The sequence below is a fragment of the Pagrus pagrus genome (genome assembly GCF_965226575.1).
Source record: "Pagrus pagrus genome assembly, chromosome: 16".
Taxonomy (NCBI): Eukaryota; Metazoa; Chordata; class Actinopteri; order Spariformes; family Sparidae; genus Pagrus; species Pagrus pagrus.
Window position 1 is genome coordinate 3,937,977 of NC_140200.1, and position 12,768 is coordinate 3,950,744.

General features: G+C 42.3%; 1 protein-coding gene across 1 annotated transcript; it reads right to left on the bottom strand.

Moving 5' to 3' along the window:
* Positions 1-854: 854 nt before the first annotated feature.
* Positions 855-8,776, bottom strand: ccnk (cyclin K). The gene is made up of 11 exons (XM_084377134.1): positions 8,646-8,776; positions 7,776-8,011; positions 7,522-7,603; positions 7,299-7,430; positions 6,702-6,807; positions 6,549-6,606; positions 6,236-6,405; positions 5,908-6,116; positions 3,678-3,708; positions 3,310-3,381; positions 855-2,163 (listed from the first exon to the last, which is right to left on the bottom strand). Exons 1-11 carry the CDS (start codon positions 8,652-8,654, stop codon positions 1,610-1,612), a joined length of 1,659 nt encoding a protein of 552 aa, XP_084233260.1. The 5' UTR covers positions 8,655-8,776; the 3' UTR covers positions 855-1,609.
* Between the last annotated feature and the right edge of the window lie 3,992 nt (positions 8,777-12,768).

A 12,768-nucleotide genomic window follows, 5' to 3' on the forward strand; every position in this document is an offset into this window, starting at 1 on the left:
GATGAAAAAAAAATTGAAATACGCAGCAGTAATGAACACTTGTAAAAAGTATGGATAAACAATTAAAATAGTTGAGGCTGAGCATACAGTTGGAAGTAATGAGCTAAAAGTAATTGATAGCTTTTGAAATAGCCTAGATAAAAGTTTGAAATAGTTCAAGGTAAATAAAAACACAAAATAGCAGTTGCTACATGTAGCAAATGGATTTTATATAGCATTTTTCCAGTCTGCTGACCACACAAAGAGCTTTACCACACTTGTCACATTCACCCATTGATCATCAAGAGCATTTGGACTTCAGTATCTTGCTCAAGGATGCTTCAACAACTGGGGGGATTTGAACCAGCGACCTTCCAATTACTGGACGACTCACTCTACCTCCTGAGCTACAGCCGCCCGTAGCCCAGTGGATAAACAGTTGATATAGTTGGCTAAAAGTAGCCTAGTTGATAGGAATTTGCTAGATGTAATGGATAAACAGTTGAAAGTAGGTGAATACGCTAAAAACAATTAATAATCTTATTAAATACATAAGGCTGAAACAGTTGGCTAAAGGTAATCAACTCTTGAAAATTATTTACATATTATAAATATCATATATACATAAGTATGGATGAAGTCTCTTAAATAATGAAATGTCTTTATATGAAAATAAATGAACAACTTTAATATAATTAATCCTGTAAAACATCGATTCATAGGAACACATGACGAAGGGGTGCTTGAACTCATGGCAGGGCGGTGACGGTGAACCCCTGCTGCACATAATGAATCCAATTACAACGTAATGATAAAACCTTTTCACATCCACAGACATACAGATTCACATACAGATTAAAAACACATGACTCAGCTCAAAGTAGGAAAAGCAGGTGTTTATTGTCCTAAGTGCCACTCAGACACAAAAACCAAAGCTGCGTGCAGGATACAGAAAAGAGAAGCCTGACTAAGGCACGTATGGAGAGAGACTGAAAAAACAAACACCACCTCTGACTGTCAAGTGTTGGTGTGGTAACTGTAAAACATCTTGCAACGTGACCTCCAAAATGTATATTCACATGTCTTTCAGTGCGATACTTCCTTTTTACATTTGACTTCTGTGTGTTCAACCATCTCAAGATTTTATTATGATGCTCGGTCTTCAGCAAAAACTGGAATGTGGAGAACAGACAGACAGCAGGAAGGAAAATTCAGAAATTCAGGACAAACAAAACACATAATTAGAGTGACATGATATAGAAAGAAAAATAAGACTTTCATCTACTTAAAGGTGAAGTAAAACTGGTACATTTCATCTGCCCACGGTTAGACAATGAGCGTGTGTGAGAAAACTAAAAAAAGCTCAGGGTGCTAATATCTCCTGGTTTGTTTCCAGAACAATAAAGGACGAGTGGACAGCGTTTGTTCTGACATCAGTTCAGGTTCAACACTGTCCACACCTCACTTTACCTTTCAAGTCTATTTGTTGCTCGTTAACCTCATCAACAAAAGTCACGCTTGAGGTGAACGAGCTCTCCCTCGGTTTTTACACCACAATCCCAACTTCCTGGTTGTTCCACCCCCAGCCGTGGCTCTGCACTAATTCAGTTTACAGACCGCCGTCACGCTCTCATCTCATCCAGCCGCCACGGTTCATGGGCATGCCAGGCGGAGGAGGCAGGGGCACCTGTGACTGTCCTGGGGGCACTGGGGGTGGAGGAGGGTACCCAGCAGGTGGGAGGCCTATACCTGGAGGGGGCACGTGGCCCGGCGGCATGCGTGGAGGTGGTGGAGGAGGGTAACTGTTGTAGCCTGGCGGCGGATACGTCGGCGGCAAGTTGGGTGGCGGATAGTTGGAAGGAGGAGGCGGAGGGCCCGGAGGTGGTGCCGCAGGCGGAGGATAGACGTGGGGGTGATACGGCGGTATTGGGGGTGCGTAGCTGGGTGGCATGGGGGCGTAGGAGGGACCTTCTGTCTTCATCATCGACTGCAGGCTCTGGAAGCCCTCGCCGGACATGTAGGAGCTGGTGGTGGACATGATGTAGTTGGAGGGCGGAGGCGGAGGAGGGCGATGGGGCAGTGGAGGCGGCTGCTGATGTGGAGGTGGGGCGTGCGGGGGAGGAGGAGCCGCTTCACTTCCTGGTTCTGCTTCCGTGGGAGGAGCTGGAACTGGGGCTTTGCGGTCTGGTGAGCGATGGGAAACGACAAGAGAGAAAACAGCTTGTTAAAAATGTCATCTTTCCCTGCGAAGAAAACCACGAAGCTACTCACCCACCCATGATCTCAAGTAACCTCTCCATTCCCAGACAGTGAGCGCACAGGCTAGACCACGTCTGCCAGGCTTCAGCCACATAGGAGGTCTCATTATCAGGCTCAAGCACTAATCAGATTGGTCTGGAAGAGGTTAGGAGTATGTGTGTGTTGGGAAACATAATGTCCAGACGAGTTGCTGGTTATGTAAGCAGGCTGAGAGGACTAAAGACTTTGGGGTTGCTTTCTAAGCTCGCGTCCCAGGCAGGGGGTCCCGGCTGCTCATTATGGGCCTATTCGGTGGCACACGCAAACAGACAGCGGGGGTGTTGTGTGGACGCCAGCACGTACCTTTACTCCGATCCAACTCTAAATTATCAATTTCCTCATAAATTAGACTGGAGGACCGAGTTGGAGACTACTGGCGTCACAGTGACCAGAGGAAATGTGTTTTTCATCTTATAATGTACGAGTATGAATAATTGTTGCTAAGCAAACTGCAAACTTCACTACAAGAGAGCATCTTATCTCATGCAGTAGCTTTAGTCATGGTCTCACACAGCCAGCACCAGTTCTCATTCTGGTATAGGGTTTTTAAAAAAAAGCTGGTGATGTTCTGGCTGGTCTGTATTTTATTTAAACCACTTGCAATCATCTTGGGTGTCGGGGTGAACTTGTTTTGCACAAAACCCAGCAAAAGGAAAGGTAACAGCTGCTAGCTTGTTTAGGTTCATACCATCAGCGACCAGGTTAGTGTCACGGTAGATTTTCAGCGAGTAGGTTGTTACCTCCGACGTTGTTTTTGGAAACAGAAACACGCAAATAGCAGAAGGAAGGAGAACGCAGCCCAAAATAGCTGCTCACTGGCAGGTTTACCAACAGCCACTAAGTCACACTATGCATAGCCTGACTCATCTCCACAGCCCTGTGTCACAGCTAGTTACCATCACTGGCTATCACTCAGTGCAAGACCTATGAAAAGTATTACATGTTAAAATCCAGAAGGATGCAGCAAACTCTATCAAGAAGACTAAAAAGTTACTCTGCTGGAGGACAATGGTAGACGACAGCCACTCTTACCTGGGGGAGGCTGCGATGTAGGCAGAGGGGGCATCGGGCTCTCCAGTCGAGGAATCTTTGATCCAACTTGTTCTGTAAATTAAAAACACACCAGTCAATAAGAAAGCTATTTCCAAACCAGTGAACGCACTGAGGAACTTTGCTGTCGGCTCGAATATTCATAAAATCCAGATTCCTGGCAGGGAAATACTAATCCCAGCCACTTTGAATCTACGGTACGTATCTGTAATCTTTGCCCAGAGTTCATATAAATTGATCACGTTAATTAGGAAACGTCTCTGGGAGGTATTTTTAGGAGATGTACAGACAACTGCTTTAAATCCCACATGAGCCGAATTTTGCCCGCATGAGGTTTAACAAAGTCTTACCTGGAGCCTTTGGTTCATCTTTCGGAGATGTCTGGAAAAAAGAAGAAAGAAAGCAATTACTCTTTGCTTTGACACGGCGTATACCGAGTGTTGATGAATGAATCACATACACAGGCTGTAGGATCTGCCGGACATTATGAACACATTTTAAAACAAGAATGACAGAATGAATCATCCTGCTCCCGTCATCTCTCTAAGCTGTCCGATCAATAAAGCCATGAAAAGGCCAAAAAATACATTTAAAACCTGAAACAAACAAATCCGAGCCACTAAATGAAAAACTTTTTTTTTTTAAACGTAACAGAAAAAGTTCACATACAAGTCGGTTAAAGCTTAGTGTGTTTTTTGTGAAAAAAAAAAAAAAAGTTTTTTTCTTTGTCAAAACAAAAAAAGTTTTTCTTCATGAAAACATTTTTTTTTCTCTCCACGATTTTTTTTTTTCTGGTGCTCCATTTTTGACGTCCTAAAATATAATTGTGTGTAACAAAGTGAAAAAAATGTTGTTTTCTCATTCAGAGAAATAAAATGTTTTTCATGTGTCGAGTGAAAAATGTGTCTGAAAAAAATATTTTCTTTGTGGAAAAAGTTTCTTTGTGAATTTTTTTTTAACATATTTGTGTAAAAAAAATTTTTTTTTCATGACATTTTTTTTTTCATGTGTCGACTTGAGTGGGAAAAAAGAAAAAATATATATTTTGTTCTTGAAAAAAAAAACTGATCTTGGAAAAAAATAATTTGCAAAGAAAAAATAAAAAACAGAGACTTCACTAACGGCAGATTAGCACCAAGTTTGAGATATTCCTCGCCAAAAGAAACATGACAGTCATGTTACATAACCTGCTAACAGATACTGTAACAGATGCATCTTGTGTTCAGAGTGCAGAGAGAAATGAAAACTCCTCTGAAGAAACATGGAGGCTTTGCATCTTGTTTAGGACATGAGTAGTGGTGCACCTCTGCCTCTTGTGGTCAAAATTAGTATTACAGAAACAGAAAAATTTGCCTTTTTTTCATGTGTTGAACCGAGTGAAAAAAATGTATCTTGTGAAAAAAGTTTTTGTCGTTAGAAATGTTTTTTTACTGAGAGAAAAAAAAAATTTCTTGTGAAAAAAAGTTTTTCCCACAGGAAAAATTTCCTCAGGAAAAAAACAGTCATGAGAATTTTTTGCAAAAAAAAAAAAAAAATCAAAATTTTTTCTCATAAAAAAAAAATCAACTTTTCATGAGAAGTTTCTCTGTGATTTTTATTTCTGGTGCTCCATTTTCGACGTCCTAAAATATAATTGTAAAAAAAAAATTGTTTTCTCATTCAGAGAAATACATTTTTTTTTACGTGACGAGTCGAGTGAAAAATGTCTTTGTGAAAAAAATATTTTCTTTGTGGAAAAAGTTTCTTTGTGAATTTTTTTTTTCTGGCGCTCTAAAATATTTTTAAACAACATGTTTGTGTTACAGAGTGAATTTCTTTTTTTTCATTACAATTTTTTTTTCATGTGTCGACTTGAGTGGGCAAAAAAAAAAAAAAAAGGAAAAGCAATTTTTCGTTCTTGGAAAAAAATTATTTGCAAAGAACAAATAAAACAGACTTCACTAACGGCAGATTAGCACCAAGTTTGACATATTCCTCGTCAAAAGAAACATGACAGTCATGTTACATAACCTGCTAACAGATACTGTAACAGATGCGTCTTGTGTTTAGATTGCAGAGAGAAATGAAAACTCCTCTGGAGGAACATGGAGGCTTTTCATCTTGTTTGGGACATGAGTAGTGGTGCACCTCTGCCTCTTGTGGTCAAAATGAGTATTACAGAAACAAACGGAAAAATTTGCCTTTTTTCTCATGAAAAATGTTTTTTTCATGTGTTGAACCGAGTGAAAAAATGTATCTCGTGAAAAAAAGGTGCCGTCGTTAGAAATGATTTTTTACTGAGAAAATTTTTCCCAGTAAATAAACTTCATGAGAATTTTTTTGTGAAAAAAATTTGCAATTTTTTTTTCACAAGACCATTTTTCTTATTAAAAAACTTCATGAAGAAAAACTTTTTCACAAGAACATTTTTCTCTTAAAACAAACATTTTTTTCACGAGATAATCATTTTGTGAAAAAAAAATTGCAAATTGTTGTGAAATGTTCTTTTCACAAGAACATTTCTTATTAAAAAATGTTTTTCTTGTCAATTCACGAGATAATTTTTTGCAGAAGAAATTTTTTCCACTAGCAAATACTGACATGTGAGCGTTTGAGCTGCCGTGCAGGGCTGCCTCCCTGAGGGGAAGTCTTCTTTGGTGGTGGGGGAGGAGGGTTAGCGACTGGTGGTTGTCCCAGTGGGACTGGAGGAGCTGGGAGCGGAGGATTGGATGACCGCTCCTTCTCCTGCATCTGCTGAGGGATGGGCTTGTTTCCTTGAGAGTACAGGTCCAGGATCTGGTGGCAAATGTCTGGAAAAACAAAAGACATATTTCTTGTTGTTGTTGTTGTTGTTGTTGTTGAAACAAGTTTGAAAGGAGATGAAATACTGAAGGAAAAGCAGGAAGTGATATGGCTTCATGAGGAGTACCTTCAAGCAGCTCAACCGGGACGTCCTGGACAAACTGCTCCCACCAGCGGCGTGACGACTGCTTGGCGGTCCACTCCTGGATGTCAAACTTACAGAGGCGGCCGGCCAGGTACATGACGGCCACCGCAATAATCTCTGGTTCCCACTGCAGGGACAGCATGGTGCACAGGCTGCCGGGGACACAGAATGGTTACAATCACCCCTCAGTTGTGTCAGCTTAGAGGGAAATACTTTCAAATACGGATCTGAACATTTAAAAACACTGACTGTTTTCTAATTCTGTCCAAGCATCTGTCAAGAGTTTACTGCTCACCTGTCATTGACAAAGGTCCACGCCATCTGTAGCACCTTGCACACTTTATTCTTCTCGCCTTTAACAAGAACAAAAACATCCATAAGCTTTTTAGATTCCTCAAACCATAAGGTATCACACTCTCTGTATGGATACAGGGCCGTCACAGCTCACCTTTGAGCTGCTTGACGTAGCGCAGCAGGAACATGTAAGGGTGCTCCACCTGCAGGTCAAACTTGATGGTCTGGAGCAAAATCCTCTCCAACACCATCACCTCTTCCTGTTGGAAGAAATACAGATACATCAAAAGGAAGGAAGGAGAATGCATGAGCTTATTTTTCCAAAGAACAGTGCTGCTGCCCATTTCTGACCAAATTAAACTCATTTGAAAAATCTGATTTTGTTAGTTTTGGGTTGAATTTATCAAAAACTTTATGAGCTTGCTAAAATGGTGACTTGCCTTCATCACCATTACACTATTACATGTAAGCAGTCAGTCGAGAGACAGGAATCCTACAACTGTTCATAACATTACGCCTGTTTGTTATAACTGATTAACAGCAATTAGGCTGCAGCCAGATTTCCTTCATCTTGTTGTTTTTTCTTTCGAGAGCTACATGATATTATGTCAGGACTCTGTAAGGCGGTTTACAAAGGATTAAAGGTTATGACTATTACCTTTTCTGCACTCAATGACTCTTTAAACTTACAGTGGCCAGTGTAAACTGAAAATGTCTCTAGACGTCAGAGGAAGAATAAAAGTAACCGCACCTTCGGATCGTCTCCAAACTGAGCGAACTGCACATCGTTCAGTAAGCTGCGGGCGGTTTTGATGATGTCTTTACACTTCTTCGGGGTTTCCTCCACTTTCCCGGCCAGGAAAAGACAGCAAGCACCCGTCACCTGTTGAAACAAAAGAAAAACAACTTTAAACCTTTAATCCCACACATTTTGTTTGGGGAAAACCTGAAGCGTAACCATCAAGTGAACTTACATATCTGGGAAACTGCTTGAAGGAGTGAAACATGTAGAAGCGGTGGAAATATATGATGCCAGTTGCCAGCGTGTCATAGTGTCTGATGACAGTTAAGGAGCCCACGGAAAAGCGTTCACAGTTATTTGCAGGTCGAGTACATCAGCTATCTAGGAGGAGATGTTTCACTTTGACTGTGCTGCTATGATCGCTACACAGGACAGGACACATCACAGTGCCACTGATTTATACTCTAATGCATTTGCCAAGGATACAGGCCAAGTCTGGTCCCCACGTCGAATATGAAGCGGGCTCCTTCCCTCCGATACCGGGCCTCTGTGCCAGGGTCCAGGCCCTCAGACTGAGAGGGGGTGTGGGCTAAATCCTTCTTGTCCCAGTACCAGCATGGCTTGATGTGGTCCAGGATTCCTTGGCCGGACATTGAGTAGTTCTCCTTGGATTCCTTCATTGGCTGCGGGGAGGCAACGGAGGATGGGCCCGCTGCACTGGACTGATGAGTCACAAAGCATAAACAAACACTGGGGTTATAGTCATTGTTTATTTGCAAATGTAGTGATAAGCTCTTAATGCTAGCAGCGCTGGTGTTTATGGCTAACTGTCAGATAGCTAGCCTCACTCCCATGTTCATCGTCTCAACATAAAAACCATCATGGACATCTCGTCATGGCACCCATTCATTCACAAATGTCGGCCCGCTCAACACACTTCAGCTAAGCACTTAGCATAATCAATGCAATGATACGGCTGTCATACACAACAAACACGAATTAGCATAGCGCAACTGTTTACTGCTTGCTAGCGTTCAGTTATGTTAGCCTAGCTAGCGTTAATGACAACTTAAAGTTGGCTAAAGCTAACGTTGCGAAATAACCACCAATAATGGCTGTTAGTCGATAATATATAGGCTCAGGTGCACGAAGGTAAGGTCATTTGAGTACAGTGAGAAGCTATAATGAATTAAAAATCGATAAAGGCAGTCAAAGTTGAGGACCCGCTAGCTTTAAGCCAAACAGGTGATGCTCTTCGTTAGCATCCTCGGCTAACAAACTCGAGGTGTCGAGTCCAAACTAGTTACATTCGCCTCGATGATCGTCCGACTGCTCGTGATGAAACGCGGCTCTTACCTTTAACATGTAGCCGTCACAGTCAATCACCCAAAACAGTCGGCTGTGTGAATATTCCGCAGTTGTTCACGATAAGTTGGCTAACAAGTGCTCATCGGCAGCCCCCATTGTAACAAGGGCACCGCCATTATGGAACACGTCACAAACCTGCACGTAAAACGTCATGACGCAGGACATTTGACACACGTGCGGTTAAAAATTAAGATTTTATTTTTCCTTTGTTTAAAAAGTTTTCTCCTTTTTTAAATTCCTGCAGCTGGAAAACGCGTATTTTTGTTATTTGTATTAAGAATTAATATTTATATTTAAAGTGTAATTAAAAATGTGCAGTTCTAAAAACAGCCACTAGATGGAGACAAAGGACGACTAGTGGACTTTGGCAGCCAGGACTGGATTTTTCTGACACATGCAATTAAAAACTGGACCAGATCTGTGTGATCTGTGCTCAGGCAGCATGTGCACACACATGGCTTGAGTTCAAATCCATAGAAACATGCTCCTACATGCATATAAACATATAATAATCATTAAAGCCACATGAAGTTATCAGTGGAAGGGTCTGAAAGTGTGAGTCAGTGGGAGTTGGATTCCTGAGTGATATATCACACAAGCGGCAGCACTCAGTAGAAATCAAAATCAGCAGAAAACATGTTCATCTGTTTTATATTAGAGAGGTTTATTTCTTTAATCCAGTAGGATATAAATTGAGAAACCATGTAATGTGATGCGTTTGTTGAAAGGGGAAAACAATTTTGAAATCAACAAGGGGGCAACAGATTTCCTCTGCTCTCCTCGCACTCGTAAACATAAAAGTGTTTGTATTTTGAGGGTTATAGACTATAACCAACCAAAATATTCTTAATAATGAAAGAAATCAGACTTTCTTATAGTTTCTGAGCTGTGTACACTGCAAAAAGTCAGCTCTTACAAACAAGAACAAAGCAACAGAATGAGGAAAATATTCACTTGCAGAGATTTTTCAAGTACCTATGACCTGAAACAAGACTCGGTCCAGCACAAAAACAAGTAAGGAACATAAATACAAGCAAATAATTCTTCATTTCAGCATAATCTCAGAAAAAAACATCTTGACCAGCACACGTCCACACCTGGACTTGAACCCACAACCTTTGGGATAGAGGTGTCAGGTGCTGGTAGAGTAGATGAGGATGAGATTGAAGCGATATTTCTCTCATATCTGAGTTTGTGTCATTAAAAAAATCAGATTAACTTGACAGTTTAACATGAAGGAGTATCATGTTTTTACGAGGAGCCAACTCTGACCATGAATTACACTCTGATTTGACTAAAACAGGAATAACTTAGTCAGAATCATGTATTTCTTGCAGAGCAAGGCAGCAATAAAGTGCAATAATCTTACAGAAACGTGGATTTAATGACTGGAAGTTATGGTAAATAAGGAAAAAACACAATCTTTCTTCCTCTCTGTACTTGATATCGTCACCTCTGCCTCGGCCTCCCCGCCACAGGCTGAGCAGGCTGAGAGCAACGTCTCGTGGCCTCTGCGTCTCCCCCGCCGCCCTCGCTTCAGAGTAAAAGAAAAAGCCGGCATTGAATCATTTACTCCATCCAAATTAAAATTTGGGATCTGCATGCATTATATATTCACCCGTGCTCGGACAAATCCTCTTAACTGTGGGAGAAATTGTCAGGATGTGTCCTGTAGAAAAGTAAGAGCCTTGTCTGGTTGTATTGCCCGTAGCAAGGGAGCATCTCAATCTGTCACTCAAGTCCAAACACACACACACACACACACACACACACACACACACACTGAACCACAGTAAATCAGCTTATGAATAATATATACTTGTACTTTCTTTATTAATATTAAACATTGCATAATGAAGCGCCGACTATAAGCAAATCCCAGAGCAATATTCATATTACCATGAGCTGTCCTGGAGTGGACCTTTCATTGTTTATGTCGGCCCTGTTGTGCTTGAACACATCAAAATGTCTGCTTCCTTACACTTAACCTACACTTAACCCGGCTCCTCTTCGTCTTAAATGCTGTAATATGTTCAGCGCAAGTTTGTTTTCTCTCTCGCACATCCCGCTATTCTCACTTAATGCAATTTTGGGGTATTCTGCAGAGAGCGGAGAGGCGGAGATGGGAAGGGACATGAAAAATGGAGGAGAAAAGGATGCGACGAAGGTTGTGACCCAGAATCCACGCCGGTTAGGTTGCATGTTCCTTTGTCCACTGATGTGCGAGAGCCTCGCTGCGTAAGAAGTCGTCCTCGGGCGCATTTTCACGAGTTTAACATAAATTATAAGTGCCGGGAATCTGCTTAAATCCTGGGTCATTTTGTGCAAAAGAGCCGAGATGTCAGCGTCCCTTGTCACTTGGACAAAACTTTCATCTCGGCGTGTCCTCCTCCCTCGCGCTGGGTACTGCCCCGCGGTGTGTTTGGGTGTCTCCAACCCAGCGATGGCACTTACCACGCGCGGTGCGTGTCTCCTCAGAGGCAACACTCTGGACTTAAAACCATTCCTGTGTCCACAAGCGGGGCATTTGTGGTGTATCGGCCCCCGTGCAACCCAGTTTAAACTGCCTTTGCCCGCAGCCAGCAGATACAAGCTATAATGGAGACATTGATGTATTATTGAGAAACCCATGGGTGAGGATCAAGGAGATGCTCGCAGCCAGAAGGAGGGATAGCGAGGCAGAGAGTGTGTGTGAACTCAGGATAATGTTTTTCCTCCTTGCATCCAGTGTGTCCACGACTGCTGTTGCTCTTTTGGCCCTGATGTGTAAAAAGAAAGACATTTCCTGCAACATCACATATTGAATTTATGCGCCCCACAGTCAAAGCAATATGCTCGACAACATGCTCGGGCCCTATCTGCGAACAGATCGCTGTTGTGCTGTGGTGTTTCCATGCGGAGTCTGCTGAGGTTATGTCTACTTGAGCCAGAGCCGAGATGACATTTCATTTATATAAATAATTACTGTCCTGAAAGTCCCCTAGGCCTGCCCTCAAGCAATCAAACTTCTAATGCTCTTAAAATTGCCCACCATGTTTTATTAATGGCCGACTATAAAATGCATTGCTATAGCTGCACACTCCGCTGCTGATCCGCCAGGAAACAGTGTCAACTTTAAGCGGGCCGGTATTAGACTTTATACTTTTTTTTTTTTTTTTTTTTGCTCGACAATGTGTTTCAACTTCGAGGGCGAGAAAAGAGAAAGAAAACTTGAGTGAGCTGTGGAGCCTGTGCAGAGCACTTACGCGGGCGTGCACTGATCTAAATGAACACGGTGAGTTATGTGCACAACGATCGGCCATTAGTGCCATTAATTGCCTCTGAGTGAACCTGATCGGCTCTTCCAAGGACTCTCTGACGCTGTGGATTGCGTAAACGGCAAATTAAGGAGGCTTCAGTCTAAAAATAAGAAGGAAAGTATAGAACGGATGTGTTCAGGCATCAGCCTCCTAAACAGGCTTTCTGTAATGTCTCCTGACTGTGCCAACAGAGGGTACTGTTGCCTCACAACATGTTTAAATTATCCCAACAACAAAGATGCAGCAGCCACTCTGATTCAATGAGAGGACATATGTGTGCTTTACATTTACACTGAGCGTGTGCAGCAGCGGTGTTTGGTCGTTTATAGCCTGTGAGGCCACAGAGAGAGTTATTATCTCCAGTAAAGGTGACCTTTGAACCCGGATTGATAGATATGGGTTATTGGATCTGATCTAGGTGCGGGTGGTCCTGATATTCCAGCCATTTTTTAAACAGCTTCCTCATGTTTTACACAATCAGACTTATCTTCTGGATGTAATGACCATTAGACCGTGAAGTGTGAATGTAAGAAAGGGAAACGTTGGGTCTGCAGACGGTGTGGCACAGCCTCTGACAGTGGTAATTACTTTTTTTCTTTTTCTTTCCTGAACAGAGACCCAGCCCGCTGGTCGCCTCCAGTGTCCAGCCCCGCCGCCTCCACACTGCCTGTTGTGTCTGACGCGCGAGCGTCACGGACGCACTTGAACTTGAATCCCATCCCACTCCACGGATGGCAAACCCCAACCACACACACCCACTCTCACTCACAAAGAAAAAAAAAAAAGCACAGGCTACACACACACACACACAC